The sequence below is a fragment of the Mastigoproctus giganteus genome, chromosome 1 (assembly GCF_048544385.1).
Source record: "Mastigoproctus giganteus isolate SK-2022 chromosome 1, ASM4854438v1, whole genome shotgun sequence".
Taxonomy (NCBI): domain Eukaryota; kingdom Metazoa; phylum Arthropoda; class Arachnida; order Uropygi; family Thelyphonidae; genus Mastigoproctus; species Mastigoproctus giganteus.
This window is the reverse complement of record NC_143575.1, coordinates 212342649-212359357: the sequence shown is the minus strand read 5'-3', so window position 1 is coordinate 212359357 and position 16709 is coordinate 212342649. Positions and strand designations below refer to the sequence as shown.

The 16709-nt window shown below is 37.8% G+C and overlaps 1 protein-coding gene across 1 annotated transcript in view; it reads right to left on the bottom strand.

Annotated features, from left to right (window-relative positions):
- The window catches only part of LOC150091500 (ATP-binding cassette sub-family C member 5-like), a 177500-nt gene that overhangs the window by 119437 nt on the left and 41354 nt on the right, over positions 1-16709 (bottom strand). The window contains exon 4 of the mRNA XM_090384200.1: positions 5769-5958. Within this exon, the coding sequence (XP_090240326.1) occupies positions 5769-5958 (190 nt within the window). The remainder of the gene's footprint in view (positions 1-5768; positions 5959-16709) is intronic.

Sequence of the window (16709 nt, the reverse complement as noted above, 5' to 3'; positions counted from 1 at the left end):
AGGTGCACTATTGGCTGATTTTTTTAAAGATTCTTCTAATTCATACTTGGTAAGTGGTTCATTATAAGAGAGGGCTGACTTCGTTCTGATATAAATTATCTATTTTTCAGCTATTGATTTGGCTTTTAGAAAAGTTGGATCATATGCAGTTGATGCAGAATGGTGAGCAAAAGATTCCGCGAGGATGTTTGCAATATTCTTGGGAAGGGTTACCTCTTGTCCTTTATAGACAATGATCGAGGAAGGAATTGATGGAGACTTTCCAGTAAGGCATCTTAATTTCTGCCAGATCAGTCCTGCACTTGTGTCTTTAGTGACAGATGAAGCAAAACGAATCCAAGACTCTTTTTTAGCTTTTCGCCGGATGTACCGGGCCTGGGCTTTAAGTTTCTTGTAGATAATCCGATTGGCAGTGGTTGGATTTTTTTGGAACTGATTCCATGCCTTGTTCTTTTTCCCCTTAGCAGTGTTACATGGCGAATTCCACCAGTAATTTTTGTGTTTGGATCCTTTAATTGAAGTTTTAGGAATGGTAGTAGCAGCTGCTGCCAACATTTGTTCTGTGATGTGTTTAACGGTATCATCTATGGAGTGATGATGGATAATATTATCATCTAGTGTAATGCTTGATGCATATTTATTCCAGTCAGCTTTTGGGAATTTCCACTTAGTTCGACCACTTACTGGTAAGTTTCTTCTTGTGCAGAGCCTTTGGATTATAGGAAAATGGTCACTGTTTAATGGATTTTCTGAAACTCTCCAATCGAAGTCTGGAAATAACATTGGTGAGCATAATGACAGATCTATAGCAGAAGTTGAGCCTGTTGAAAAATGGACATAGGTGTCGGAGCCTGTGTGATATTATGCTTTACAAGAAAAGCCTTTATCTTGCATCCCCGGTTGTCTGTATGTAAAGATGCCCATAACTGTCAGGTACTGTGAGCAAAACTTGTTTCCTTGGTGATGCGCATTAAAATCACCCAATATGCAGAAAGGAGAAGGTAGTTGTAAGATAAGATCATCTAGTTCAGTTATCGAGCAGTTCTGATTTGGTGAGATATATATGGATACAAGAGGAAGTGTTGTGCCAAGAGCAAAGTGTACTGCAACTACTTCTAAAGTGCTTTGTACAGGAATATGTCTGGATGGGATTTTACTGTCAATCAATATAGCTACACCACCATGTGACCCATGGGCAGAGATCCTATCTTGCCTGAACAAGGTATAGTTTTTAACTGAAAGTGTGGAGAGAGATTCGTTTCTTGTAGACAGATGCCTACTGGATGATGCTGATTTATCAAGTCGTGAATATCGTCTATGTTGCTATGGAGGCCTCTACAATTCCACTGAATCAGATCCATTATTTAGCTTTTGAAGTAGAAAGTATTTCTGACTGTTTTTTAGAGCCAATCTGTTTATGGCGTTCCAATTTTATTTTATCTTTTCTTGGGAAAGTGGGTCGTGCAGTATCCATGTCTTCCTCAGCATGTATTTCTAAGACTGTTTCATCATTGTTAGTGGTGTCATCGGTTTCCATATCTGCAGTTAGAGTATTTTTCAGTTTAAGATTCCTCAGACTTTCAGTATCTGAACGTGATGGAGTAATAGTTGGTGGTATGGTGACTGGGGTATTATTTACTTGGTCTTTTACTTGTTCTTTAGGGGACTCCTGCAGATTCGCTAGAACAGCCCGAGCCCAGCCAGAAATGGATGTAGCTGGTGGTATGGACACTTCAGTTTGGGTTCCTTCTGATTTGTATTTTTGTGTTGCAGCTGCATATGTGAGTTTCGGTACTGTGAGCAAAACTTGTTTCCTTGCTTCTTGATAAGTCACTTTGTTTTCTATTTTGTATTTCTGTATCATCTTTCCTGTTTTCCAGGTTTCACAAACTTTTGAGTAAGCTGAATGGTTACCGTTACAGTTTGGACATACTGGTGTTTATGCTGGGCAGTCTGTCTGAGTGTGTTCCTTGGATCCACAGTTGGGGCACACTGAAACCCCTCTACACACTGTTTGAGCATGGCCAAATTTTTGGCGCTTGAAGCACCTGAGAGGATTGGGGATATAAGGTCGGATATGGCAGTTCAGATATCCAGCCTTAACTATAGCTGGAAGGATTGGTGTTGAAAAGGTTGAACTGGTTCCGACACTGCGTGTTGGAACCAGTTCACCATCTTTCTTGATTTTAATTCGCTTTGCCTGGATAACTTTTTAGTCTTGTAGCTCTTGGACTAATTCCTCTTCAGTAACATTTAATAAGTTCACTCACAGAGCTACTCCTTTGGATGAATTTAGGGTGGCATGTGGAGTTACTGTGACAGGAATATTCGCAAATTTTGAGATTCTTAGTAGGGCTTCAGAGTGCCTACTATTCATAGTCTCTATAAGTAGATCTCCTGAGCGGAGTCTTTTCACCATTTTAGGTGGTCTGGCAGCATTCTCGAGACATTTCTGGATAAGAAATGGAGAGAGTGCACCTATCGGTTGACTTGTTTGGGAATGTATTATAAGAAACAGCGGTGATTCCTTTTTTGGAACCTTCTGTTCTTTGTCTCTTAGGATGGGAAGTGTCAAAGTCAGTTTGGTCTGTCCTTGAACAGGTTGAAGCACGAGGCTCAACAGATGGATAACTGTCTTTGTGATCCATGTCAGCTCCTTTTAGCCCTTGGCAGAGAACCTTTTCTGCCAAGGTTATTGGCCCCGCCACGGGGAGGCAGGAGCAGTGCTGCTAGAGTGACCAAGCGGTGTAAGTTAGTTTGTTAGTTTTAAGGAAAGAAAAAAGAAAGGTGGTTTTCCTTTCTGTAACTTACTTACAATTCGTAAGAGTAAGTTAACAATAAATAACATTAAATAAGAAAAACTTTCCAAATTAAAAAGAACTGTCGCAGTGAGAAAACGCTTTATAAAAAGCTCAGAGAATCGCTCGATCACAATAACGCTTGGCATCCATGGCCAGTCCATGAAGTAGTCTTAGTGCAGTTGTATTATTAAGGTGATTGTGATTGACAGTCATGTGGACAATCACAATGTTATGCTGATCTGATCGACTTTCCTGTCTTTATTATTATTATTATTAGTCATATGGTGCAAGGAAGCCTGCACCTTAAGGGGATTGCTGCACCAATTAAAAAAAAAAATTCCCACATTACCCTGAGAGAGAGAGAGAGAATTGTCAGGGGCTCTCTCTTTCTCTTTGTCTATGTCTCTTTCTGTGTTTATTCCCCTCGACCTATGGCCGTATTACTTTTCCTATGATAATTGTTCTAAATGAGATGATCGTCGGGCTAGGACAAAATCTGTGCTCTCGGCTATTAAATGCCGTTCTAGCACCCAATCGCTGCAGCATCGAATTCGCGTTGTGTTTAATAGATCGAGTGAACACAGGATGTCAACTCGATCCCCCCGCAATGACCCCCTCCTGGGTTCGAACTAGTTTGCACTGGTGTATTTGATTACCGGCAGAGAGAATGAGACATTGCGTAACACATAACAATCTTTATTATCACAAAAGAAAACATGCATACAGATTTACACTCCATCTAGTGATTTGTTGTTGTTTGTTATTTGGTTTTTAGGAGCATTAGCAACTAAGGCCATATTGCTCCGGGATATGCGGTGGTCATTCCCTGACCTTTCCGCATCCTCTGTATTTGGTGGTGACGGGCTCGAACCCCGGTCTAATCAAGAAGCATGTGCTATGCACTGCTGCTCCTTCCCACCTGGCTACGGAGGCGCCTCCATCTAGTGAGTTTGTGTAGAAGTTACAATTATGTATATTATTGCTTCTAGGTTTCTGATCATAACAAGGATATGGTATTGGCTTACAACATACTGGATTCTGGTATCACTGGAACTATTCCTTCAATAGACTTATTGTTTGGTTCTAGATTTACAAGCTACAACATTCACACAACAATTCAATTCACAAAATACTTCAACACAGACCAAGAGCGGTTGGAACAGAAGAACCTTGGGCAAAGTACTTTTGATGTGCTCATCACCTTTAGACCATCTTACTTCCGTTCTAATGTGAACAGGTTCCTCCCCTCTTGGTTCTTATCTCCCCAGCACTTTGCTGTAAGATTCTGTGTACCAACTACTCTGGGAGAAATTCTCATTTTATTATCAAATACACAAAGGTTAAATATTTAGGAAGGAAGCATTGAAATGGTATCTGTTTGTGTCATATTCTAAGGTTACATTCGCACAAATGAGATAAGGGCTTACCAGTTAAATCTCTTGCTTCAGGACAGCTGGTGCGACCTCCTCTCCTCCGGTAGAAACTAGGGTGTGGTCTTCTGAGCCATGCTTCCTTTTTGTCTTGATTTCTCCTCGGCCGTTCTTTTGGCTGGAGTGATACACGACTGCAGAACCTTCCCTTCACATCGTTTGGACCCTGGACTTTTGACAGCGAGACGTTCCACTCTCCTGCCAGTCTTTCTCTTGGAAAAGCTAAAAGGTCTCTCCTTCTTCCCTTTCTTGGTGCCTCCCATCTCTTATATACTAACATTATCTCGTTCTACGTCACAGTGATAGAATCATCGTGGAATGTCCATTTCGCAGGGACACCTCAACGTCCCCCCCACGCTATAGCAATAAATCCCCTTCAAGTACCATCGTGGGCATGAAAGCGGAGATGTTCTGGCTTTGTTGAACCAGGGCAATGGGGAAAAGCATTATTGGTCCGTACACTCCATCGAAAATAAGTTTCTGCTCTCTTATTGTATTAGAACATAGGTTTTGAATGAATATAGTTTTATAATCTTATCCCACAGATTCCCGAGATATAATTTGCAACAATTGAATGGTTTATTTTGGGTAGACCGAAGAGTTTTAAAGAGGCGTCGTTTTTAATCAAGTTTAAAATATCCCAAGACACTGCATTAGCTATTTATCAGAGAATAGATTCCGCCTGATTATTGAGAGATCCCGAAACTCTCAGTCTAACAGAATCACCAAGAAAGAAGAATAATGATATCCAGCTCAGGACCCTGGGTTTGCCAAGCCCATACTCACCAGACGTGAGCCCCTGATTTACATGAACACAATAACAGATTTGTTATTTCACAAAAGACTCGAGTGAGACTTACAGATGTTGACTTAACAGTGGAGGAGAAAGGACAAGTAATCTTGACTTATAAACAAATATATGATTTGAACGTTCATATCAATGTTGGTACATATCGGTTCCACATTCGTCTTAACACAAACAGTTACAAAGATAGCTGTGTAGCACCTGACAAGTGCTCAAGTTTAATTGTGCTGCAAACTGTAAAAAAAAAAAAAAAAAAAAAAATCCAGAACTATTTTGCAGTAAAAGTTTAACTATACTTAGAAAACTAGAAAAAAATTCAGATTTGTAATCATTAATTAAAGGTAAATGCAGGATTGTTATTTTTAAGTGGTACCTGTCATGTCTTACATGGCTACTGCTGGGTTAATATAATTGAATTTGCCAATTTCTCATCCAATTGTGCTATTCAGAGAACAAGTCTTTTGTGAAATGACTAATATACAAAACAAAAAAAAAAAAAAAAAAAATTGAATGTTATATTAGACATCCTTTTTTTATGGAAACATTGTATATCTGTAGTGTAGCACTAAGGAAATTTGTGGTAAAACTAAAATAGATGTAAGTTTAACTTTTATTACAGAAAAACCAAGAGCTCTTAACGTCATTTTTGCTTGAAAAGCACAATTATATAAATATTATTTTTAATATAATAAATATGTACTGATTCCCACTCAATTAAATTCTAAAACATACCTGCTCCAGTCCTTCCAACAACACCTATTTTCTCCCCTCCATTAATGTGACAGGATACTGACTCCAACACAAATGGCAGCCCTTCCCGGTACCTTAAAGAAACATTACTAAATACTATTTCACCACTGTGAGGCCAATGAGGATCTGGACAAGTTTCAGGTATGCTATGTGGCGCTTCTTCAGGAAGATCCTAAATAAAAGTTAGAGTAACATTATAACTCCATCAGTTGAATATCAATGTTGATAATTCAGAGATAAACAATATACAAATTAAACATAGTACACAGCACTGGAAGAATATAATTGAGAGAACTTTAATTAAAAATTTATATAAGTAATGCCAAACATTTCAGGACTCTGTTTTCCTCTTTTAATTTTTATGTAGTGCTACTGACAGGGGAACCAAAGAGTCTTGAAACACTTGGCATAGAACAGCATACAAAAATATCTACTGATCTATTTAAATTTTTATGTAGTGCCACTGATGCAGGAACCAAAGAAGTTCCAAAATGCAGGGGCGTTCCTAGGGTACAACCTAGGAACAACCTTTCAACCTTTCTATTAGATGCCAAATCTCAGCCCCCTATCTGAAATTTACCTAGCCTCCGTAGAAAATCATATATTACAACCATACCCCCTGATATTAAATTATTTATACGATACGCTGACGATATCTTCTTAATAGGGCACAAATCCACAATAAATGATCTTTTCATTAAATTTAATTCCATGCATAATAGATTAAAATATACCCTGGAATTGGAAGAAAAGGGACAAATTAATTTCCTAAACCTCACTATATACAGAAGCGATACAAAACTAGGAACAAGAATTTTCAGAAAAAATACTCACACGGGCAAATACTTACACTTTGAATCACATCACCCCCTCAACACAAAAAAAGCAGTCCTTTATAATCAAATTTACAATGCTATAAAATACAGTTCCACACATTATGACCTTAATAATGAACTACAATATCTTACAAGTAAATTCATATCTAGGAAATATCCTATTCAATTAATCAAACAAACTATTATCACAGTCCAAAATAATATCAACAACCCACCCAAACGCATGTCCAATAATAATCCACGTATTATCCTCCCTTACCATAGTAATTTTGCCAACCAATTCCGCCATTCATTCAAAAGTACTGATATCACCCTTGCATTCTCATCTTACAATAAACTAGGTTCATTATTCAACTCATATAAAGATACACAAAATTACCACATTAGTGACATGAATAATATCATCTACTTAATAAAATGTCAAGATAACTGTAACGCTTGCTACATTGGTAGCACCACCACAAAATATGGTTCTACCAAAACATCAAACACACGTGCTTACTACCACTACAATAGCTTTAAGACGGGACAGTCCAATACCGAATTAGCAACACATGTTCAATCCCACAACCACACCCACTTAGTAGATTCAGCCATTCCTATTATCAAATTAAAATCCAGTTTTAAAATTTTCCAATATGAAGCCCTAGTTATAGAATGGTTTCGCCGCCATTCCACTCTTCAAGTATTAAATTCCAAACTACCCTATAACATAGCACCGGTCTGGAATCTCATGCACCTGAGATTCCCACGTGTATCCAGGAGCATCACAGGAACCTAGTCTTCTTAAATACACGTGTTTATTCTCATTCTACCATTGCCAACTGAAGATGTGTAAAACGAAAGCCACTTATTATGGCTATTGGCCTTCTGTTTCCAACCGTATAACTAAAATCGTTTCAAATTTCAACATTGACAACCAAGGACAATGACGTGCACTTCTACTTCCTTGCGCACATTTTAATTCTGTTTTTAAAACCATAACTTATTCATGCTAACTTAAATTTAAAATTATCATCCAATTTATTCCAACATCAATGCAGATTATAAAAAGGTGAGTATCATAATAAATTAAATTAAGCTACGCTATTATATTGTGTAACTTTTTAATTAAAGTTCTGTAAATTATGTACTTTCAATGTAGCAGTGTGCTTAATTTACATATAGAGAGCACTTAGTTATATTTAAAAAAAAAAAACTACAGGTAATCCTCGTATAACACAGTAGTTTGGTTCCTACAAAATCTCGTGTGATGCGAAACCATGTTATATGGGACTAAGAACCAATACAAAAAGGGTGGTTACATTCCAAAAGCTAACAAAAATACGCATTTTTTTTTTATAACTATTGGAAACTTAATTTTTATAATAGTAATAACCTAATATTTTAACTTTATTTTTATAATAGTAGTAACTTAAATAGTAATAACTGAACAAATGTCTTACCATATGAACTGTGATACTTATATGTGAAATAATGTATGTTCATTTAATTTTCTTCCTCTTCATCGCTGCTAAGCACAATCTCTTCTGCAGCATCTAGATTTTGTGTACCTTCTGCTCTCTTTAAAAGTTACGAACTGCACTATTCAAAGTCACAATTATTTTTTATGGTCTCAAACGAGCACAAGTTCAATAGCAGAGAACCTAACCCAGTGATCTGCCAACAAAATACAGTGGAACCCCCAGCTTTAAATGATACGTGAAAATCGAAAGGATATTTTCTGGCTAACAAAATAAAAATAAATTTATGCTTACATACATAGCTTAATTAATATGTACTATAATAATTGATATTTCTGTTCACTGACTTTTTTTTTTTTGTAAAATTTAAAACAGTAAAAATGATAAGCAATTAATAACAAAGAACATGGCACACACAAGGTGCAACAAACACAATTCAGAGTAATGGGTTTCTGAAAATTTATTTATGTTTTTTATATGATTGAATATTTCTTGGAAGGGAAAACATATTTCACCATAATAACATGAAAACCCACAGAATTCTAGCTATCGGTACTATAGAAAATGCAAGGTGATCAAGTTTATTACTCGTTTATAATTGATTACACTAACAGAAAAGACCAATAAACTGGAAACTGTTGTTTTTATTGTTTTATGGTAGTGACCTCCAGAAATGTGCTTAAGAAAAATATCATGAAGGCGATAACAATTAGCGAGTCAACAGCAGGGATTCACAAAAAGGAATAATAATGTTGAAAATTATATCTAACATAATAGCAGGGTTTTCTGAGCACAAAAGCTCAAAAATGCCATGTTGTGCGAGATTCCCAGCAATTATCAAACGGTACTTATACAACAAGTACCTTGTTGTACGAGGATTGCTGCAATTTATTAATTGTGTTAGAGCAAAACCGTGTTGTAGAAGTACCATGTTATATTGGGGTTGCCTGTACTAAAATCATTAATTGCAAAGATATATTTACAATAATGGTGACTTTTTTTTTTTTTTTTTTTTAATTTTTACTGGGTGTCCAACAGAAAACGTTACTGGAGCCTCTATATATACTACCACTCTGAATGGGTTGAGAAACTATAAGATATTTGTTGATACTGGAACTGATTTTCTTTAGGTTGAAATCAATAAGAAGGAAGGTTGTTCCAAAAGACAGAAATAGAATGGATAAATGAAGAATAAAAAGAAAAGTTAGTTCAGTGAGTTTGCTTTTGAACTGTGGCTGCATACTGACTAGATGATGCATATGATCAAAATTGTTTGAAAGAAAGAGGAGCAATTACAGATACTAATTCAGAAGAACAGTGTCCTGGAAATATCTGTAGAAAAGGATGCAGTAAAAATGAAACATCAATGTGACAGGAATGGAATGAATTCACAAGAGGCACCCCTCTTGTGATTAATTAACCTTATTATAGAAAAGAGTTTTATTAAGAGTTTTGGATAGAGTCAAAAAGGCTTTAAGGGGATTGGAGATATCACTACAGATGTGGAAATAATTTTAAAGGTAGGGCACAGTGGCAATTTGTACAGCTGAAAGAGAAATCTTAAAGCAGTGTTGGTAATATGTATATGGCAAGAAAAGTCAGAAGTAAGGGTTATCATAAGTAAAGAGGTGTGTTCTTGTCTAGAAATATGAGTGTTGATGAATGCAGGAGTAACAGATTCTTTTTTTGTGAGAAAAAAGACAGAACTGGAATAGTGGGAGAATTAAAATTAACTAAATTCCCCCCACCCTCCAAATGGACGTCAGTAGAACTGCTGCATGAATAAGCAAGAAGGTGCAGTTGTTTCTGAGTTGTTGATTTGTCAAACTGGATTGAGGAGAGCAGTGTAGTATCATAAGTGAAACTATGGATATAATTTTCAGTCAATGGAAAACATTATTATACAAGAGAAAATGAGTATGTGAAAGATATGAGAACTAAATTTGAGGTATTCCGGTATTAGTTGAGAAATAGGCTAATGGAAGCAGCAGACTATCAACAGATCAGACACAGAAAAAACTCACTGCCCAGTTTGTAAAATCAAAAAAGTAGACCATACAATAAAGGTTTGCTTAAAAGGCCTTTATGCCAAACATTCTCAACAATCTGAGAAATATTGACAGCAAATGCTTTCTTCAACTTTTTGAACCCTCTCCAAGGAATCTGTTTACAGATAAGTAACTTAAGCCAAGCTATCATGTGTGAATGATGATGGAATTCATATCACCAATTATTAATCAGATGGAATGTTTCGAGATGGTGTATGAGTTGGTATAAGGTATGTTCGTGTCAGACTGCACCTGGGATTTCTCCCATCTCCGCGTGTGTTCGCTGTATCGAGGACAGTACACTGTCAAGCCAGAGACTTGAAAGTGTGGGCCGTGTCTGTGCAGTGTGATGCATTGTGCCCAATGTTTGTCCGGTGTATTGGCCGTCAGGCCTCGACGTTGACCATACCTCGCCATGTGGAGGCTAGCCGGGTGTGTCCAGTATCACAAGTTGCTCTGACAAGTCCTGTCACCTAGTCCTTGGATTTCAGTGGCTAGGACCTAAAAAAAAAAATTTTCACGCGTTTGATGTTAATGCTTAATGAGACTGCTGTTAAGAAATCGCTGGTTGGGGTGAAACAGGACAGCAATTGCACAGCTGCCAACTTTTAACTTTCAAAAAGTTGGAGCAAAACAGGAGATTTCTGGGCAAAAACAGACAAAAAATGGGAAATTTCTCGGAAAAAGCAGATGGTTTTTTTTACACACTGCACTAGAAATGAAATTTCACTGAAAATATACACATTTCATATTTAGATACAGACACGGAATTATTTAAGAGTAAAGTATGCTTTCAAGCATTAGCTAACCTAGGATTTTTCTGTCTGTGGATTTTGGATTTTCTGTTCAATTATCTCAAAATTATCGCAATTTTTTTTTTTTAAATCAACATGAACTGATTTTGGTTGCTTCAAGAAAAATAATGTTGCATATTTTTTTCTCTTCAGAAATATAATAATGGCCCTCTTGTCTAGACTTGGCTGTCAAGGGCATTTCCAAAGCATCACCAGAATGAGAAAATCTGAACTAAGTTTTTTTCACCTGGCTGAATATTCTCTCACACCTAGTATTGCCTATTAGGAATTGTTAAAATGCAAGCATGATTGGGATATGCTGTTATATTTCATGCACTTGTCAGTTCCACAACCCAGGACTACTATAGACACAGCAAAGGTACACACAAGAGAAGAAACTTATGAAAGAAGAAACTATTTTTTCTTCTTTCATGATAGTGTCTGGTAGATCCTCACACTGAAACTGACAAAACTGATGTTGCAAAACAACTACTGCTTCACCTATTCCTTTATCTTCAATGATACCAAGGAGTAACAGTTTGTTCATTGTTTTGGTTTTTAGGAGCATTAGCAACTAAGGCCATATTGCTCCGGGAACATGCAGTGGTCATTCCCTGACCTTTCCGCATTCTCCATATTTGGTGGTGACGGGGGGCTCGAACCCTAGTCTAGTCAAGAAGCGTGTGCTACACACTGCTGCTCCTTCCCACCTGACTACGGAGGCGCCAGGAGTAACGGAAACCTCTCTGCAAAAAATTTCAATTTTGAAACTGTTGCTCTGCCTACTAATGAAATCTATATTACATCAGAATTTGTAAGAATGTTTTTCAGTGGGAATTTGCGCACCACATAGTCAATGAACTAAAGAACAGAATCTTTTTTTTTTTTTTTTTTCCAGACTCTCCACAAGAAATGCCTATGCAGATATTCCCTTATCAGAAGAAATGCTTACAACTAAGTCAGAATCATCTAACTGGTTTAGTCTATGGTAATCGACTTCCAAAATGGAAGTGTAAGATTTAAAAACTGTTAGTATAATAAATTTGCACATGTCTAGGAGTAACGGCATTAGTACATATGAATGTGAGGTACACTGGATTAAAGAGTTAAGTCCAGATTTTCAAATATGGACACATTTGGGACTTCGGAACAAGATTAGTTTGGTGCTTTTTTAGCTTGGCGAAGTTTTTACGGCTCCAGCAAATAGAGAAGTTTTTCTTAAATTTTTACCATTTTATTGACTAAATTGGCATATAATTTACTTTCTAGAAGTAGCTTTATATTCCTATTTACAATACTTAGTTTATTTTCAACTTAGACAGAGAGTTTGTGGGTTATTGCTAAGTATCGGTAAAACTTGTACCATTCAAACCTTGCCGCTTGTGTAGTATCGATAAGGAATAGCATTACATATATCTCAAACTTGATACCATAAGGCATAATGTAAAACTAGATAGCATAATATATAGGAATGTAGTAGGAATCTGTTAGCTTAGTATAGTTTTGCAATTAATCAATTAAATTTATAAATCCTTTTAATTTTTATTGTTAACTAAATTGTATTTAAATGGAAATCATGCCCCAGACTAGAGCAGCAAAGCAACTTGTGCAAAGTAGCTGGGGTTCACAGGAGAACCATAAGGTACAATTCTCCAATGCATCAGTCTAAAAAAAATGTGCAAAATGCAACATGTTTGCGGATCTCTCTCGAACAGGACATGATATAGCCATGGAGGATGTCTTTGTGTGTGTGCTAGGTGCAGAGAATGTGAAGAAATTAGGTGCCAACTCAGCATTCTGATGGGTGTCTATGAGAGCTTGAAGAGTTGGGTGGATGCCCTCAAAGGAATTAAAATGGGGAGGGCCCATCAAATTCTCAGCTGCCCAACTCAAAACCAGAGCACACTCTTATAAACCAGGCAACATAGTGGCAACCTTCAGGGCAGAATGAGCTGGTCCTACAGGAGCTAAGTTATTGTTGGTGATTCAATTTGTCAGGGAAATGGGAAATATATTGTGCAAAAAGGATAGTAGGAATAGGACCAGGGTATGTCTGCAAGGGGAAAAAGTAGATGACATTGTAGAGCAGATATCATCTTTTAAAGGCACAAAAGGTGATATCGTTGTACACATTGGCACTAATAACATTAAGTGTAGGAGATCTGCGGATTTACTAAGCAAGTATAGGTCAATGCCGAAAAAAAGTCGTGAATTAGGGTTAAATTTGAAAGTACCTGAAATCCTGTGCAGACACGATAGAAGGGAGCATATGATGTGAGCTTTTTCAATCAATTCAGCCCTGGAGAGATTGTGCAGGGCTAATGGGGAAGAATTTTTCTCAGCATGGTCTGTGCTTGTTTACAGGAGAGCTTGCTTCTACAGGGATGGGATACACTTAAATAGAAAGGGTGCAAGAATATTTGCTGATGCTATCAAGCCAATGTTAGGTGGGTCGGAAAACTGCGAGCTTGGAGAGGGATTCACAGACCAATGGTTTAACAGGAGACGCAGGCAGAGGTGAAAATGATTCTTGCAATGCTCCTATTGGAATGAGCAGCAACCCAGAAAGCCAGTTGCTGGGGACTTCAGAAACTGCTGGGGTTCACGAAACAAATAAATACATGGGCTGTGTTAGAGTAACTAAGATTAAGAACAGGTGCATGTATAGTTGCATGTACACCAATGCTAGGAGTATAGTAAACAAATTTGATGAATTTGAAGTGCTGGTTAAGACATGCAAGGCAAATATCGTTCGGATATCATAGACTTGGTGCCACTCAGGTATAAAGGATGCAGAATTGGAATTTGGGAAGTACAATGTGTACAGAAAGGATAGACATGATAAGAAGGGAGGAGGGGTTATGCTGTTAGTTAAGAAACACAATCTAAGGAAGTGCATCCAGTTGACATAGATGGACAGTGCAATGTTGAGTCAGTTTGGTGTGACAAACACTGGGAAAGAAAATATGAGGGTGCAAGTTTGTTATAAGCCTAATGACTCTGATGAGTACAATGAACAATTATACAGAGAAATAGAGTGGGCCAGTAAATCAGTGTCTTATAATGGGGAATTTTAACTTCCCAGATATAGACTGGAACTTGAGGGTTAGTCACTTGCACACTAGCAACGCTTTTGTGGATTTATTGGATGATTGTTTTCTACAGCAGCATGTTAGGGAGGCAACAATGGGGAGTAACACTCTTGATCTGATTATAAGCAGTGATTATTCATGCATTAAGAATTTACAGATAAAGGAACCACTAGGTAGCAGTGATCACAGTGCACTGATGTGGGATTTACTTAAAGATGTAATTACCATCAAGGATAAAGGGAAGGGTTTTTGCTTTCGTAAAGGTGACTACAGTGGTCTCAGAGATTTTTTAGGTTTTATACAGTGGGACCAACTGATGATTTTACCAACAGCAAATTCTAAGCAGGAAGCATTCAAGGAAGTAATCTTGGAATTATAGGGTTTTTGTTCCAACTAAGAAATACTGCTCTAGGTTCAGGCCCAAATGGATATCAGATGAACTAATGAAACACATGGCAGAGAAGAAAAATGCATGGGATGCACATAAATTGTCAGGAGACACAGAAGCCTACAGTAGATGCAGGCTAGTCTGTAATCAAGTCACAAAGGAGGTTAGGCAGATTATGAAAAATCTGAGGCAAAGGATGCAAAGAAAAACAGAAAAGACTTCTTTATTTATATAAACCCTAAAAGGAAGGGATGAATCAGATTGGTCCACTTGATATCAATGATTTTACTGTAGATGATCATTCTCAGATAGCTACAGAACCCCTTAGCTAGCCATAATTATGAGAGCATCCTTGGACTCGGGAGGAAGTCCCCACGGACTGGAGATGTGCAAATGTGCCTCCAATTCACAAAGGGGATCAAAGGGTGACAAGTAATTACAGACCTGTTAGTTTCTTCTGTTCCAAGGAAAATAATGGAGTCACTGGTTAAAGAAGCATTGCAGGATCATTTAGAGAAGACTGCAGCAATAATTCAGACACAGCATGGGGGGGGGGGTTGTCAAGGGGAAGTCTTGTCTGACCAATTTTATGGGATACTATATTGTTGTTGTTGTTGTTATTATTTCGTTTTTAGGAGCATTAGCAACTAAGGCCATATTGCTCCAGGGATATACGGTGGTCATTCCCTGACCTTTCCATATCCTCCGTATTTGGTGGTCACGGGCTTGAACTCCGGTCTAATCAAGAAGCGTGTGCAACACACTGCTGCTCCTACCCACCTGGCTACGGCGGCCTGGGATACTTTGATGTAGTCACAAAGGAACTGGATGCAAAAAATAATTTTGATATCATATATTTGAATTTCAGGAAAGCTTTTGATACTGTTGCACATGGAAGACTACTGTACAAATTGGAGCAGTATGGCATTAAGGGAAAGTTGCTACAATGGATGGTTGAGTGGAAGAAGACAGAGTGGTGGTCAATGGGTACTGCTCTACGTGGACTAATGTTATTACTGGTGTCCCTCAAGGTTCGGTGTTAGGCCCATTGTTGTTTTGCGTATTTATCATTGATATTGATGAAAGTTTATCAAGCTTAATGTCAATGTTTTCAGAAGATACAAAGGTTGGCAGGGTTGTTAATGACAGTATGTTGTTGCAACAGGATCGGGAAAAGTTTGGTAGATGGGCTGAGAAGTGGCAACTGAAGTTTAACATTGACAAATGTAAAGCACTGCATTTGTCAATGTAGTCAAGGCATTAAGGTCACATAAAATACTGATGGAACTGATATTCAGGTTACACTTCGGTGAATTGGACCAAAATTCAGGGAAGTCTGATTGTCTTGCAACAACCAAATGATTGGTTGTTGTACTAGTTCTGCACTACCTTGGAGTGATTGTATAGTCAGATATGAAGTTTTCTGATCAGCACATACATCTGCCAGAGTAGGTCATGGGATCTTGTCAATGATATACAGGAATTTTGCAGATAAGGAAGTGATTATCCCCTTGTATAAGGCCACACCTTGAGTACTGCAGCTCTAGAAGCCTCATTTTTTAGGAAGGATGTAGAGTTGCCAGAACAAGAACAGAGAAGGGCAACAAGAATGGAGAAGGGAACAAATGGGTGCTCATATGAAGACAGGTTTAAGTTCTGCAAATTGCAACTTCAGGAGACTAGGTACCTGCGAGGCATTAGCATTAGTAGAGGCATTTGATGCAAGAAAGCAAGCTTATGGAGCATCAGCCCCAAAAAAAAAAAAAAAAAATAATAAATAAATAAAAAATAACCACTTTCACTTCACCCCTCTGTTCGTTCGAAATACCTGTCCAGCTGAGCCTTAAACTTATTTAGGCTATCAACTTCCACGACAAGGGATGGAAGTCTGTTCCACCTACCAACCACCCGCTGGCTAAAGGCAAATTTCCTCATGTCTATCCTACATCTGTCTTTCCTCAATTTGAATTTATGCCCTCTCAGGTGATTATTCTGAGCAAGTGGAAGAATCCCATCAGCACTGAGCATGCTCAAACCATTCAAGGCTTTATACACCTCTATCAGATCACCTCGCTGGTGCCTAGTCTCCAGAAACTGTAATTTGCAAAACTTAAGCCTTTCTTCATAAGAGCACCCCTTTGTTCCATTCACTAATCTTGTTGCCCTTCTCTGTACTCGTTCCAGCAGCTCTACATCCTTCTTGAAATGAGGTCTCCAGGCCTGTATACAGTACTCTAGGTGTGGCCTGACCATTGCCTTATACAAGGGAATAATCACCTCCTTATCCCTGCTAGAAAAATTC